General features: G+C 34.0%; 1 protein-coding gene across 1 annotated transcript in view; it reads right to left on the bottom strand.

Moving 5' to 3' along the window:
• Positions 1 to 17,408, bottom strand: part of KIF20B (kinesin family member 20B) — a 70,217-nt gene that overhangs the window by 30,928 nt on the left and 21,881 nt on the right. Inside the window, exons 14-21 of the mRNA XM_011965369.1 lie at positions 16,228 to 16,367; positions 15,136 to 15,274; positions 13,767 to 13,995; positions 12,389 to 12,429; positions 11,093 to 11,212; positions 7,299 to 7,452; positions 2,061 to 3,300; positions 1,586 to 1,724 (exon numbers count right to left, since the gene is read on the bottom strand). Coding sequence (XP_011820759.1) covers positions 1,586 to 1,724; positions 2,061 to 3,300; positions 7,299 to 7,452; positions 11,093 to 11,212; positions 12,389 to 12,429; positions 13,767 to 13,995; positions 15,136 to 15,274; positions 16,228 to 16,367 — 2,202 coding nt within the window. The remainder of the gene's footprint in view (positions 1 to 1,585; positions 1,725 to 2,060; positions 3,301 to 7,298; positions 7,453 to 11,092; positions 11,213 to 12,388; positions 12,430 to 13,766; positions 13,996 to 15,135; positions 15,275 to 16,227; positions 16,368 to 17,408) is intronic.

The following is a 17,408-nucleotide window of genomic DNA, read 5'->3' as shown; positions in this document are numbered from 1 at the left end:
GAAAAAAGAGTCCCCTTTTTATCACACCTGAATTTATGCTAATGAAATAGCTTTGACTGGAGGCTCTTTTGAAATAGCTTAAGGGTAGGGCTACTCACCAAAAGACCAAAAATGATTAAAGAGTTGGAAATTTCAGTCCCACCCACCAACCTCTGTGGAAGAGAGCAGGGTTGGAGATTGAGTCATGAAAACCATTGTACAGTGAGGTTCAGAGAGCGCCCCACTTGGTGAGCACATTGAGGTCCTGGGAGGGTGGTACAGCCAGAGAAGGCACAGAGGCTCTGCACCACCCTCCATCCCCCTTAATTTGTCCTGTGCATCCCTTCTATTTGTCTGTTCTTGAGTTATATTTTTTTATAATAAACCAGTAAATTTTTTTAAATAAATAAATACAAAATAAAAACTGTATACTCTTTTTTAAAAAAAAAAAAAAAAGGACAGCACAATTAAAATGAACAAATGACTTCACACAGCAGAAACTGGGATAGACAAATAGCAAACAGAAATATGAATAGAAGCTGTACTTCATTAGCAATCAAAAAAATACAAATTAAAACTACCATGAGATAACCTTTCATATCCTCTGACGCAGTAACTCCCCACTTGGTATATAAACTTTTGCATATGTGTACCAAGAGCATATAGAAGATATTCGCACTATTGCTGTGGGCAAAAAAATCATAAACCATCTAAATGGTCATCAACAAGAGATGAAATAAATTGCGGTAAGTCACACAACAGAATACTATACAGAGGTGAAAATGATTAATTACGACTATAAAATAAATCAGTCTCAGAAATATGATGTGAAAAACAAAAGTCTGAGAAGAAAACACTGTTTAGAAATTAAAAACCAAATATGGTGAAATTAATTTTTTTTAAAGTTTAGATAAATACAACTTTCAGTAGTCACTTTTATAGTGGCAGAAACAGCATTTGTTGTATTAATATTTGTCAGACCATACACATTTAAGTATTCTTTAGTAACTACCTCAAAGTAAAAAAAAAAAAAAAAGGGGGTTCCAATCTTTCGAGAAGGTCTGAGTACAACAGAAAATGAAGTGGTCATAAAAGAAAAAGGGAAGGAGGGAGAAGTGCAGAAAAAGAAAGAAACTGGTAACATTTGATGCCGTGAAGGTAAACCTGACAGCTCGAAGGAGTGGGAAGTATTTCTTTCTCATTGTATATATCTTATTATATTTCAAATTTGGAATAATGTGTTTGCATTCCCTATTTAAAAATTAAATTATAATAAAAACTAAAAAATCATACTGCACATTCTCCTAAGTACTATCGGTAAACAAAAGTTGCTTTCCACTTTTTTGTAAGGACTTACATTTAGCAATTCTTAAAGAAGAAAAAGACTAATCTTTCATAAGGCACATATTTCTCTTAATGTTGGACATTCTTCAGCTTATTTAAATCAGCTAAATTTTCTCTTGTGAAGTAACTGTTTTCGTAATTTTAAGAAAAATTATAAAGTGGATAAATGTTCTATTCAATCCTAAGATTAATGTCTAAGTTTGACATATAAGGAAAACAATCTTTATCATAAACTGGTCACATAACTTTTCAAATAATCTACCTCTTTTTGTACTTGCTCAATCTGCTTTTTGGCATCAGTCAGTTTCTCTTTCAGCTCAGCATAATCTTCTTCCTTCCTTTGAAGATCTGCTTTCAGATGCTGGGTACAAGCAGAGCTTGCAGAGAGTTCCTCTTTCAATCTAAAAAATACAAACCACTTTTCTATGGTAACACATTATTAACTACTTAGGACCACACATGTGAAACGGTAACAATCTTTACATAATTACATCTTTTCACAAATTTGGAATATCCAAACTATGAATGAGTTCTTCAGAAAAGATTTCATATGATTTTTATAAGCTGATCTTTTCATATAACCTATGGTCCAAAGGTTTATATGGACAAAGTTCAAGTTCTTCACTCATCATACATAATACGCTTTACCAGATTATGACCATCTAATTTTTTTAAAGCTGCATAGCAAAATGAATGCTTTGTGTATTTTACAATATTTTGAATAACATTTAGCTTACTTTTCTGTTTCTTGCCTGTTGGTTTCTTTTTCTTCTTCTTTTAATTGAAGTAAATGCTTCATATCTTGCAAATTATTTGTTAATTGTGTGATTTCTTCTTTCAGTTTGACTTCCTTTACACTTAAATTTTTGGTGTTTTTGACAGAATCCTGAAGATGTGCTTGCAATTCCTTCAGATTTCTTTCTAGCTTTAAGATGACAGATTCCTTTTCCAAAATGTCTTGTTCTAATAATTTTGCTGAATGACTACGTTCCACTTTCTGAGTCTCTAAAATTGTTTCAAGTTCCTTTATTTTTGCCTTATAGCAAGTAACACCTTGTGTGAGTTCTGAAAGTGCTCTCTTTCCTTCAACTACATGCTGTATTTGAATGTCAAGACTAGCATTTTTTTCTTGCAGTTCTTCTTTCAGCTGCTGTATAAGAGTTTCCTTTTCTTTTAGTAGGTCATCTTGGTTTTTATGCTCATTCTCCTCTACTTTTAGTCTATTGTTTTCATCCTTACAGCCTTTTACTTCTGCCTGCAATTTTTCAATTTGTTGTTCCAATTCCTGAATCTGATGACTTTTTTTGGAGGAGGACTTCACAATCTCCTTACATTCTTCCCAAATAGCTTCAATACTAGAGTGGAAAGAACTTTCCCTATTGGGTTCTTGAATTCGATATTCTTTAACTTGCTTACTTACCAAGTAATCATTACCTAAAAGGTGTAACTGTGTATTTGGCAAATTATCCTCCTCAGAACCAATTGACAGATCCCTGAGATTGAGCAAATCTATGTTTGAGAGCTGAGAAACTGAATCAAAAGTACGTAGTTCGTCTATTTTCGTGTGCATTAATTTTATTTGTGAAACATTATTTGTAATGCTTCTTGTAGCAGTTTCTATCTCATGTGACAATTTCATGATCTTTTCCTCCTGTTCTTGATTTTTACTTTTTTGCACATGTAATTCAGCAATCGCAATGTCATAGTTTGACTGAATTTCTTGGACCTCTTTACTTAAAGTTAAATTCTTTTTTTCAGAAAGAGAAAGTTCCTGCTGAAAATGAACAATCTGTTTATTTAATCCTGCTTTTTCTTCCTTTTCATTTTTAAGTTCATTCTCAATAGTGAGTAAAAGTGCTTTCAGTCCTTCATTATTTTTTTGTAAAACTCTAATGTCTTCATTTTCTGCAATGTTCGGTTGCACTTCTTCACTTTTCTTTTGGTCTTCAGTGATAGCTGAACTAACATGGATAGATCCTTTAAAAATAAGAAAATTGTTATTAATCTGGCAAACCTTAATAAAACCAAAAAGTCACCATATAAGCCAATATTCAAACATACAAAACATGTAAAAGTAAACTTCTAATTAAAAAAAATGAAATAAGCTGTTGAGAAAAAAAGAAAAACCAGGTTACAAAACGTATGGTATGAGCCCATTTATGTAAAAATTATTATTTCACAAGGTAATACAAAATTAGCAAAGGACGTACACCAAAATGATCGTAGCTACCTACCTCTGAGTAGCATTACCAGCTATTTTTAACTTTCAGTATTATTTAAATTTTGTACCACAAATGTTTATTATCATTTTAATATGGGACAGAGAGGAGGAGACGACGAGAAACCCTAGGCAGACATTCCATATCCTAAAGAACAGTTTCAAACTACAATTATATTGCAGCTTTTACTATATTAGTGATAGGCAAATGGAATATCTTAAATTTTCATAGCTAAAATTGGAAGGGAAATGTTAAAATTTTGGGAATTCATATAATATAGCCTTACTAGCTATAATCATCAATAAACTGCTTCATACTACAACTGTTTCCTCAAATGTGATATAGGAATAATACCACCTATCTCAAAGCTGTGAAGATCAAGACGACAAATGAGTTTACAACACTGTGCGTTGGATAGATTTAACTATTAATAGAACCTGAAAATCTGTACATGAGGGTTCAACTAATTGAAAATGCATACAAGTCTGCCTTTTTCAGTCTTCGTATCTATATTTCTAGAATAAGGATATCCCTACCTGCCCAACTTACTCTACAGAATAACGCTAAGAGACTAACATGAGTTAATATATAATTTAAGTTAAATGACTTTGTAAATGTTATGCACATGTAAGAACTTTAACCATTATAATCAATACAAATTAAATTATACCCAGAACAGATACATTATCAGCTACAATTTAATTCATAAGTTCACTCTGACAAATAAACTCACTCCATGTAAGTGCCCAGTATAAATTACACAATTTTAAACTTTCCTCATAGATTCTATGATTAAATCTTGAAATATAATTAACAATCTTCTAGATATATAAATTTATATCTACATATCTTTTTATATTTCATACAATTTCCATTAAGGGTCAGATAAGTGTCTCAGATCCGTGAAACCTTACTTCAAAACAGGCCAGAATCTGACTCTTCATTTTTAGAAATTTTTTCCTGTTTTGTTATTCTTCACGGTTTGATGTCTATATGATGTTTATAAATGGACTTTACAACATTGTTCTGGTATAATTTGTATGTGAATTTTCTGCACGACATTGCTCTAATACAATCAATTCCATATGTTCTTCTGACCCCCATTCACTCCCTCATTGACCATTTTTGTTTAATTAACCTGTATTTTTATGCGGTATCCTCACTAAGTATGTAAGAATCAACTTCTCCATGTTTAATGATCCCAGATATAATATGAAGTACAAGGGTTACTAATCTATAAGAGCAGAAGACAATTATAAGGTAGGGTTGGCTTGAAATCCGTCTAGTTAAGAAACCTATTACTTTCCATTGGTATCTAATTGACTCTAAAAAGTATATTGTACAGTTTTCTTTTTAATGAGTCCCGAATATTATCCTACGCATCTCAGCTCTTTATATTTTATTGAAATATGTTTGTCTCTCTCATCTACTAGATTTTAAACTCCCTGATGGCAGACTCCCTATATCTCTCTCATCACAAACAACAGACCTAAATAAAATAATAATCCTAAATGTAATATTTTTGAAACTTAACTACACCACATATGTTCTTCTTTTCTATCTCTAAGACATATCATGGTACAGAAAACAATCTTTATAAATATGGTTTTTGCAATAGTAATTTATTCTGCTTCTAGATGTATGTAAGTTCATGAATCTGACATATTCCAGTTATATTAATTTTGTTACTTTATGGTAACTTTATGTTTAAAATTTTAATGTTCTCTCTTTAAACACTAAAAAACATTTATTTACACATGAGTGATTTTCTAGTTTTTTTGGGAGGAATTATCCAGGGAGATTATTAAAATGCAGATTCCTACCAAACACCAAATATATTGATATGGTAAGTCTGGGATGTATTTTACATGCAACATTTTGAGAATTAGTGTTCTGGGGTACTATTTTTGAAAACTTCAAGAAGTTGACAGGGACCTCTGTAATACCTTTGGGATCTTAACATATCAGTTTGTTACATTACAAAGTCCTTAATTGACAGCACTGCTGCATGTAATTGTTCCTTAAGAGCCAGTTATGAGATTCAAACTCCGAAGTTTTAGCCTGCCTCTCACAGGCTCTTGTACATCCTAGTTGTGAGATGATAGTAGGCCACGGGATGCACATGTAATGAATCTGTTTGATGAAGAAAGCAATACTTTTGAGATCATTAAAAAGCTCATTAAATTGAAATTTGCCATGCCATATACAAATGAGTTTCTATTTCCCTATATACTAATCACAGTTGAAGCTATGAGCAAAATAAAGGAAAAGTCAAAGCATTTATGAAAGGTCCCTCAGGTACTACTACAATTTAGAGAATAAAAAACTTATGTGATTGTTTGTTCTCAAGGTTTTTTAATACTATGACCACTCCCCCACCACTTTTTTTTTTTTTTTTAGACAGAGTTTCAATCTTGTTGCCCCGGCTGGACTGCAATGACGCAATCTCGGCTCACAGCACTCTTCGCCTCCCAGATTCAAGTAATTCTCCTGCCTCAGCTTCCCAAGCAGCTGGGATTACAGGCATGCGCCACCACGCCAGGCTCATTTTTTGTATTTTGAGTAGAGATGGGGTTTCACCACGTTGGTCAGGCTGGTCTCGAACTCCTGACCTCAGGTGATCCACCCACCTTGGCCTCCCAAAGTGCTAGGATTACAGGCATGAGCCACCACGCCCGGCCTATGACCCCTTTTGATAAATTAAAATCCCCCAGCTCTCTCAAGATACTGATTTCCCCCCAGTGAGAATATGCCCCCACCCAAGAATCACTATATAATATGGGAATCTTACCTCCCTGTCCCATCTAGAATTTATCTAGTTTTACCTTCGATACTGTATATATGAAAAACAACCTTTATTTGTAAGTCTTTATTTTTCAAATGCAATCCATGTTCTTTTTTGTTTCACTCAATTGTCTAAATGTTCTTGGGAAGCTGTAATTGAGAAATCTCATTATAGGATTCCAAGGTCTCTTTTCTTTTAAACAGATTAATTTTAAAAGCTCACTGGACAAGGTTTTAGTATCTATAATTTACACTCTCTCTCCAGCCTCAAAGAGGAAGGGGTAAAATATGGCATTATCCCTGCTGTATTTTCTTAAAAGCTGCTAAGTTTATTTTTGAAGCTTTTCTTAAGTTTACAATTTACATTTTCCTATTTATTTCCTCAAGACTTTCAGTTTATTCTAAAGAGCCTACCTCCTCTAAAATTCAAAGGTTTGCCCTTCTTTATATTTAAAACAAACTTGCCCACTTACTCTTAAAGATTTTTTAAAAAATAATCTTCAACATGTATTATCTTTCATCAGACTGTGTCCTGGCATCACAAATACAGCTTGAATACATTTATTATTAGTAATATTTAGCTCACAGTCTTACTGTAAAATATCCTTTTCTCCACATGAATAAAGAATGCAAACTAAGAAAACAAAATAATGTGCTGGGATTTAGGCAGAAAATACTGTATTTATAAAAATCAAAGTAATGAGTTTTACCTATTATAAGCACAGAAATTACTACAGACATGCGAAAGAAATAATAAAAGCACAATTTCTAAAAGCATATTTATTAAGATAAAAGCTTTAACCATGCCCATCCCTAGACAGTTTATAACTTTCCAGAATAAAAATTCATGACATTTAGATTTTCTCAAGATTTTTCCTTAGACAAGTGAATGTCCCTCTGTTTGCCTTGTTCTATTTACTGCTTTAGAAATTAGCTTTCTTAAACGCCTGCTGCTGGCAGCTGAAGTAGTACCTTTCTTTGCTGGTGGTTCATCTTGTTGAAGTTCATTTTCATTTACTCTTTTTCTTTCTGAACAGATTTTAGTTTTGCTGTCCTGAGGCACTTCAACTGTTTCATTACAAATCAATTTACTGTTTATTATTAAAGAAGATGTATCAACCTTGTCCTAAAGCAAAATAAATTAAAAATAATTCACATAGAGAAAGCCACAAAAAATGTACAAACCACATAAATTACTTTCATTAGTGTATCACAAAAATTTTATTTTCAAATTTGTTGAGACATTTTCTAAGTTATATCTTAAGTTTCATCCTAAAATAACTGATGGCTCTAGCAAATAAGTAACATTTGGGGATAACTGGAGAATCTTAAGAAGATAAATCTCTGAAGTCACACCAGAAATGTGCTTTGAAAAGAAAAATATGAGACTCAACTATCTATTTTGTTTTGTAGCCAAAGCCTCTTAAAAATTAGCATTGTCTTAAACATTAACAACTCCTAGAAAAATAGTTTAGACCTTAGCTTTAAGTCGACATATATTCAAAGATATACAGTCTACAGACAGCTTTGAAACTGAGCTTCTAGATACGTCATTTAGACTTTTTTTTTTTAAGGCAGACTGCCTTCCTTAAAAAGGCTAGCAGCAACCAAGCACAGGGGCTCATGCCTGTAATCCCAGCACTATGGGAGGCTGAGGCCAGAGGATTACTTGAGCCCAGAAGTTTGAAACCAGCCTGGGCAACACAGTGAGACCCCATCTCTACAAAAAATTAAAATTCCAGGTGTTGTGGCCCAGGCCTGCAGTCCCAGCTATTCAGAAGGCTAAGGCAACGGAATCTCTTGAGTCCAGGAGTTCAAGGCTGCAGTGAGCCATGGTCACGTCACTGCACTTCAGCCTGGGCAACAGAGTGATGAGAGCCTACCTCTAAAAAGAAAGAAACGAGGAAAACTGGGGGCGGGGGGAGGGGGAATTTCCCAAAAAAAGGGTATAATACGAACTTAGAAGAAGGGTAAAACTCAGCATTTAAGTGCAAGTCTATAGTGTAATCAAATGTATGGTAAAGGCAGAAACTTGTAGCAATCAATTTGAAAAAACAAAGTGTATGATAAAGAGTGCCGCTTAATCAGCAAACATTTTAATAGCAGGAGATACAGATAAAAATAACTTTTTAAAGTCATAAAGTAATGGGTTAAGAAAAAAGGCAAAGTTTTTCTAGCTATCCCTAAACAAAGGATGTCATAAAGAAGAATCTCCATGCTTTCTCACAATTAGTCCCTTAGTGTCACTGATAAATGAAAATCACGGGAGAGGCAGATCACACCTCTGACACAGCTCCATAACAAGTCCAAGTTGTTCCTTTCCCGATCCTTAGTACCTATCAGAATGATCTGTCATTTTCCCCCGCTTCAAAATACACAATCCTCACCAAAAATCTATCCTTCAGAAGTCATAGTTATTGAAAGGAGGGTTTTCTGCTCCCAAGGTATGCTTGAGTAGATAAAACAAAGAATTCAAACTAAATTTTTTCATTGGAAAGAGTTTGCTCTCAAGACAAGATGTGGAACAGTGACCCTACATCAACTGTTAAACAATTAGGTAAGTTTCAAACTACGTTGCATATTTTTATGTATTTAAGTGAATAATTTAAATTTAGCAAACTGTTATTAAGTTAGTTGATAAAACAAGGTCTAGAATCTATAAAGTTTATTTATAAGCAAGGACTAATTTACAAATAATGATTTTTTTTACTATCACTTCCTTAAATAGCTCTAATATAGTATGCAAACATACTACAGAAATAAATATAATCCCACGTGAAATTTCCAACTATTTTCTTTGAAGCTGTAGTCGCCAGAAATGATCCGTCTCTGGCTTTCCTTTTTGTTTTTATTTACCAAATCAAAGAACAGACTTAAAATCCAGATCAAGAGATGACAGCAAAAAGCATGTGATGACTAACCAAATAAAAGTTCCGAGAGCCAGGAGGCCCAGCAATTAATTTACTGCCCCAAGTCTCAAAAGTTTTACATCCCCTTACTTCACAAATCAATTTCCTCTTCCTTAATCTCTACCGCTACCACCCTAAATCGAAGTCCTTATCAACTATTAGCTGAACTCTACCAAGAGGTAGCTATTTGGTCTCTGCCTGTAGTCTAATTCCATCTCAATCCTATCTTCCAAGTTTCTAAAAATATCTACTCAAATGAAAAACTCCTCTTTGCTATTCCTCTGGTGAAAATGACTCCCCACTGACTCCCCGAACTCTTTAATGCAGTATTCAAGGTCTTTCATCTTATCCTATTCTACTACTCCTAGCCTCATTTCTCACCTCTCCTTGCTTCAAACTTTCTTCCTAAAAAACAAATTGTTTGTATTTTCCTGCACTCATTGAAAGATTTCTCATTTCCACGACTTTGTGCACTCCGATTCTGGTACACGGAAGGCCAATGTATCTTCTTGTCTCTCATGACTACCATTGTCCCCTTCCTCTACTTTCAAAAGGTTAAATTTTACTCACCCTTTAAGGCTCAACTTAATCATTTTCATCTCCACAAAGTATTCCTAACTCCCCACCCACTCTCAGCTTCACACATTGACTATGACTGCACACTGTATTATAACTATATTTATGCTGTTTTTTTCTTATTGGGGGATTGTTAGGGGAGTAGATTTTACTAATCTGTATAATTCCAATAATCTAGCATAGTACCTGGCACACACTGGACACTCCATAAGTGTTTCTTGCTCCTCCACCTTATTAAATACTAATTATTTACTAGTTAATTATTAACATATTAAATATTAAGATATTTCTCCCAGTTCAGGTACAGAAAAGCCAGAGATTGAATAATGTATCTAACAAATACCAAAAGAAAGGCCTGCTACAGGAGATTATATAGAGTGCTCTTCTAGTATGCTCCTCATTTATCCCTGTGGTTTCAAAAGCCCATCTAAAGTTCAGATGATTCAGGGAATGTTGGTGGGTATTAGAGTTTGACTATCAAGATACAAAGGAAACTCAACAGTCACTTTTTATAAGATACCACGCCTGCTTCTTTTGATCATAGAAAAGACAGAAAAAAACACCTTTCAACAAAGCAAAATGTTTGGCTCTAAGTTTACTCAGTTTACTATGTTATTACCATATATTTTACCATTTCTATATAAAAAAATGATTTGAAGGAGCTTACCCCCAGAAAAGAAAACCAAAGCCATTTTTTAAAAAAAGGATTAAAAGACAAGCTGATCATTCTAAGCTGAACTAAATATGAAATTATCTAAATTTGTATGAAAGACAAAGAACCCTTTAAGTCTTTACACATCACAGTGTATAACTTTTTAGAAAAAATCCCTATTATTAAGCATATAAACAATAGCAACAAGACATATAATAAAAGCAAGCTTCTAAGGAAAAACCTAATTTTACTGAATTTCATGTTATAGTTCCCTGAAACATTATAATCTGGTTTTCTAAGTATGTCTAAATTCCTTTCTCCTCAAAGGTCTCCTTCCAACTACCTGAGGCTTAAACGTCCAAAAGCTACATATTCTTCTCCTTTCTACGTGCAAAGCACTGCCAGCATATTTTGTGGAAAAGTATGTTCAAAGGAGTCAAACACCCTCGTTTAAGTTCTCAAAAATTCAGATTTGGAGAACAGTAAATTGAGTTCAATGTTGCATACGCAATTCAACATTCTCGGTAAATTAGTCTTAGTTGCATAAGCTATTTTAAATTATTTCCTTTCAATAAAAACATACACTTGTTTATCTAATTTATTAATATAACGCAAAGTTAAATTCTTACATTGCATTTAAATGTTTTCTCCATATGAGACTTCAGGTTCTGAAATTCATTGATAATACCTTCTTTTTGATCAATTGTATTTATCAATTCTTGAATTCTTTGATTCTGTGTAATTATTTTCTTTGGAAAGAAGAAAAAGCAATGTTTCATGAATATACTTTGGGATAACCAGAAAGCAAACATGATTAATAATACAGTTTCATAACTCCTTCAGATTTTAAAGTTAAATAAAGATAATCGGTGGCAACACACTATGCACAACGTCTTATTTTTGCCTTTAAAAAAATTACATACACACACACACGCGGACACAAAGAAAAGGAAGCTATATAGCATGTAAGAAGAATCTGGAGCCAGGCTGCCTGGGTTCCAATCCTAGCTGCTATACTTTTAATATGTCACCCTGGGCCAGGCACAGTGGCTCATGCCTGTAATCCCAGCACTTTGGGAGGCCAAGGTGGGCAGATTACCTGAGGTCAGGCGTTTGAGACCAGCCTGGCCAACATGGTGAAATCCCGTCTCTACTAAAAAATACAAAAATTAGCCTGGGGTGGTGGCGGCCACCTGTAACCCCAGCTACTCGGGATGCTGAAGCAGGAGAATCACTTGAACCTGGGAAGTGTAGGCTGCAGTAAGCCACGCCACTGCACTCCAGCCTGGGCAACAGAGCGAGACTCTGTCTCAAAAGAAATAAATAAATAAAAATAAAAAAACCATGTCAGCCGGGGCAAGTTACATCATAAAGTTGCTCTAACATCTAAATGAGTTAATAAAAAGCACTTAAAAGAGTATCTGGTAAATGGTAAGTGTTCTATAAATACATATATAAAGTAACAGTCTAAAGAGCTTCCAAACAAGTTGGTTTGGTTTCGTTTTAAATTTAGGAAGATTATGGGAAATTCTTTATTTTCTATTTTATATAGCTTAATATAATTGGTACAACTAGTGTCTACTATTAAGTAGAAAAAATACTAGATAGAAATTGTATAAACAGTAGGTGTAATGTCTTCTAAGTACATTTTAGTTCTTTAAATACTGGATATTAGATACCAAGATCTTGAATTATTTATATCTTATCATATTTTAAAATATTCAGCTTTTTCAAAGGATAAATGTAAGTTGAAATAAGAAGACTCAAGCCAGAACACAGAAAAAATAACAGAAGAAAACTATTCCCCATGTATACCAAGAGACTATATTACTGTTTATTTTTTAAAATAAACACATCTAGTCATCATTCATACTCCTTTGTTAATTAAATACCTTATCAAGACAAAATAAAACTTAAAGCATTACCTTATTAGATGTTTCAAGCTCTTGAATCAATGAATCTGTTTCTGAAAAAGTAAAGAATTTTGAAAATAAATATCTAAGCATCTGAAAATATGTATCACTGAATAACTATGAAACACGCTGCTGTAGTGACACTTTACTGTCACATTCAATAAAAAGGATTTTGATAGCACTAAATGCACACCCTACTCATTAAAAAAAAATCTGCTAATTCAACCACAACAGGGTAATGTTTCAGAAAAAGCCACTTCTAAAACTCAGGATAAAAATAGGTAGCATATGCTAAATAGTAAAGAACTGGCATAACGTCAGAGAAGAAAAGGAGCTAGTGCCTTCTTAGTACATTTCATAATGCAGAGGCACCACTTACATGTTATTTTCTACCCATCTTGTTTCACACAAAAAAGGACAGAGCAGTTATTGCAACTAATTCTTAAAATGCAGATATTACAAACAATTTTATTTACGCATATAAAATGCCCTCAGCGTAGTGGCACATGTCTGTAATGCAAGTTACTCAGGAGACTGAGGTGGAAGGATCACTTGAGCCCAGGAGGTGGAAACTGCAGTGAGCCATGATCATGATCATGTCTCTCCACTCCAGCCTGGGTGACAGAGTGAGACCCTGTCATTAAAAAAAAAAAAAAAAAAAAAAGGGGGAAAGAAACAAAGAAAATGCCCTCCTAGTTAGAATTAGAATGAAGTATCAAACTAACAATCTACTTTAAACCACTCCACAGTAGTTACTCTCTCCCAAGAGTGAATCTTCTATACTGCAAAACTTCATCAAGAATATAGAACAATGCCAAGCACAGTATGGCTCATGCCTGTAATCCCAGCACTTTGGGAGGCTGAGGCAGGGAGGATTGCTTGAGCCTAGGAGTTCAAGACCAACCTGGGCAACATAACAAGACCCCATCTCTACAAAAAAGAAAAAAAAATATGCAGCCGCTGTGGTGGTACACACTTGTGGTCCCAAGTATTCAGGAAGCTGAGGCAGGAGGAGGGATCGAGCCCAGGAGTAGAAGGCTGCAGTGAGCTGTGATGCCACTACTGCACTCCAGCCTTGGTGACAGAGTGAGACGCTGTCATTTAAAATTTACAGCTTTACTCATAAAGTTAACACTTTTTTGATTTTTTTGTTGTTGTTGAGAAGCTCATTTTCTAATAATACTGGTCTAAAATAAATGAAGGTCAAAAAATATTTTTAGTAGTAAATTACTACAAAGTCATACAAACGGTAAAATATTAAAATATGTTAACTAGATGAAAGAATTTTCTGGTCACTATGGTAAATGAGCTACATAAATCTCTTATACTTACCAAGAGTATTTTTTATGTGTTTACAATATCTATATAGAGGTAAAATTTATCCACTTACCATTTTCTCTCTTTTTTAACTCTTCTTTCGTTTTGATTAATTCTTCTTTGGTTTTAGTTAATTCAGCTTTAATTTGATTAAACCTTAGTTCTAAACAAGCAATAGCTTCCTGGGGGTCAGGAAGAGATGCAATATATAAGTGAGCAATTTCAGCCTGTTTCTTAATATCAGCCACATTATCTTGAAGAGAATCAATAATATCTTCAAATCCTACAAAATTATGTGTTTCCTAAAAATAGCAAAAACCACATGCCTAATATTAACAGTAGGGTTCACCGTTTACATGTGGCACCATCTAATTTAGACAGTTTTTTAAAAAAGCAAAAAATTCACCAACAGAAATTCTTTAAAATAAATTATATAGAAGCATTTCCAAATATGAAGAACCTGTGTTCCATTATTTATTTTCTGTTGTATGGATCATGAGGCATATTTTCTCATAAAAACAATGTTATAAACTGTGACAAGTCATTATAAAACAATTATGATTACCTAGTTCAGGTATAGTTTCAATTATATAATGAGACTTAAAAGGTTTTGTTGGGATGGTGCACAAAACAAACCTCCATTTTCACAACTCAGTCAATCCCAAACCATGTCAAGGATACATAAGGTTTGCCTGACAGCAGACGTCTGGACATCACTGTCACAGGCCCCCGAACTGAGTGATTAAAAAAACAAAACAAAAAAAACAACTCCCCCAAAAAACTGATCAATTTCAGCTTCAGTGTAAGTAGCAGAAAAGGATAATTTTTCTTATATTACAAGCAGAGAATAAGCTGAGCCCAGCGGCATGCACCTGTAATCTCAGCCACTTGGGAGGCTGGACAGGAAGACTGCTTGAAGCCAGGAATTCAAGATCAGCCTCGGCAACACGGCAAGACCCTATCTCTAAAACTATAATAAATAAATAAACTAATAAAATTTTAAAAGAGTAGGAATGGTAGTTGCCCAGCAAGGGCAACCGTTTTTATATATAAACATTTTTGTTTTAAACAGAACAGCAAGTAAATCACGTCTTAGGTCTCTTATACCTTTAAAATATTTTTAATTTAAAAGTGAGACAAATCTGAGGGGGTTATTCTGTAATCAGGCAACAAAGAATCTATCTGCCTACAATACAATGATTCAAGCAATACCAAAATAAGATATAAATATAACAGAGGTACAAATTTTTCAATGACCAATCACTATATTTAAATTCTTGGTGCCTTATACTCCTAACAAAACATGCCTAACTATAATAAAGCTACACACTAAGCATTGTTTTAATTCTAAACTATCGTGATGTTTCTCATCATTGATGTGGTACACTAAACCCTGGTACCAAAACCTCCTTGGATATTTTTAAATACTTCAATTAACGTACTTCAGTTTCAACTTTTGTGGCACAAACGTCTTTCGTCGTTTCTTCTCGAGTGTCACATTTACCAACCAAATCCTTGAAGATAGCCAAACGACGTTCAGCATTTTCTTCTAATATCTCTCGTTCTTGAAGCAGAGTTTCCCTTCAGAATGCAAATTAATTCCATCAAGAAACAGAAACGTAACTACTTTGTGTTATCGTTTTAAACATTTAAGATTAAGTATATTCTGGATTAAAAGAAAATTTAGGCCAGGTACAGTGGTTCACGCCTGTAATCCCAGTAATTTGGGAGGTGGAGGTGGGTGGATCACTTCAGGCCAGGAGTTTGAAACCAGCCTGGCCAACATGGCGAAACCCTGTCTCTACTAAAAACACAAAAATTAGCCAGGCGTGGTGGTGTGCACCTGTAATCCAAGCTACTCGGGAGGCTAAGGCAGGAGAGGCTAAGGCAGAAGAACTGCTTGAACCTGGGAGGTGCAGGTTGCAGTGAGTCAAGATCGCACCACTGAATTCCAGCTTGGGTGATAGAGCAAGACTCCATCTCAAAAAATAAACATTAAAGTTAAAATTAAAAAAAAAAAAGAGAGAGAGAGAGAAAATTTAAATAGCCATGCATGGGATTAGTAACAGCTATATTCTTTTTTTTCTTTTTTTTTTTTTTCCTCTGAGACAGAGTCTTGCTGTGTCACCCAGGCTGGAGTGCAGTGACACATTCTCAGCTCATTGTAACCTGCACCTCCCAGGTTTAAGAGATTCTTGTTTCTCAGCCTCCCAAGCAGCTGGGACTTCAGGCACACACCAGTATGCCCAGCTAATTTTCCTATTTTTAGCAGAGACAAGGTTTCACCATGTTGGTCAGGCTAGTCTTGACCTTCTGACCTTAAGTGATCCGCCAACCTAGGCTTCTCAAAATGCGGGGATTACAGGCATGAGCTACCACACCAGACCAATAACAGCTGTTTTCTAGCTTGCATAAAGAGATCAGAATTCAGAAGCCATCTAATATAAAAACAAGTAAATGAAGTAAAAAAAAAAAAATCTAAAAAAGTAAATAAAATTCTCCATTTTTAACTGGACATGAAAGAAATAACTTACTTAAAGTCAGCTTCCCGTTGAGCCCAATATTGAGTAAACTCCTGCGTAACTTCTTCTCGAATTTTAAATTCCAAGGTTAACTTTTCCTTTTTTTCATTTATCAGTTTTTTTTTCAAGTCTTCTATTAAGTCCAACAGTTTCTATAACATGTAAATGATAAAATTCTTACAAAAGAATAAATATATCCCAAGAGAAATACCGTTCAACTGTCCAAAAAATAAAACTTTTCATTTAGTCAATTATAATTATGTGTCCTTTTTAATAGTGATAATGTTCTCACTGAAAATTATATGCTTGCAGAGATTCATTAATCTGAAAAATCAGGTTGGCCTCTCCATATTTAAGAAATAGACCTTTGGTAACTGAAATGTCTCACCGTCTACCTATACTAAGAAAAGAAGTAAAGTTAATTTGAGCATTTATTATCTATCAAGAACTACTCTGGCGAGTTCCATATTTGCTTCATTTAATCCACACAACTTTCTGTGAGCTTGGTATCATCAATATTTCATAGGTGGGAAGCCTAACCATCAGATATCTGGTAAGTGCTAAAGGTTGAGTTTAAAAGTGGCCTGTAAAAGTCTAAAGCCCAAGGATTGTACACAGCAGAGAAGTTGCTAAGAACACCCACTTACTAATCTGTCAAAGAAAGATGTTACATAAACTTATCTTATTAGGCTTTATAACTATCCAGATGTCAACAGCAATTCTATAGCCTTTGAAACACATACATAATCATGAGAAATGTATAATATGTAAATAAAGCAATAAATAAAACACTTAACATGACCATTATTCAACATAAATTGTAGCATTAACAGCTACATATTCTTTTTAATGCTTCTAATTTAAGTTACTCAACAACAAATTAAATAATAAACTCTAAGCTACAGATCTTCCAAGGTATCATCTTTATATTTGAAAACAGTTCTATAGATATCCTAACTTCGAAACTCTGCCTCCAAGAATTCATACTGAAGAAATAATTATAATATAACCCTACGTTCTGGCTGTATGAATGCTGATCAGTGTTGTTGTTTTGTGGTAGTAGTTGTGTTTAAATAAAGAAAAAGTGAACCCAACTCAACCAACCTTAAGGGATTGGTTTAATTACGGTACTATCATACAGCAAACTATTATAATCAATAATGATAACCTACATTAATAATTCATGGGCCGGG

This window comes from Mandrillus leucophaeus, unplaced genomic scaffold, assembly GCF_000951045.1.
Source record: "Mandrillus leucophaeus isolate KB7577 unplaced genomic scaffold, Mleu.le_1.0 Scaffold721, whole genome shotgun sequence".
NCBI lineage: Eukaryota > Metazoa > Chordata > Mammalia > Primates > Cercopithecidae > Mandrillus > Mandrillus leucophaeus.
This window is presented reverse-complemented; position numbering and strand designations above follow the sequence as displayed.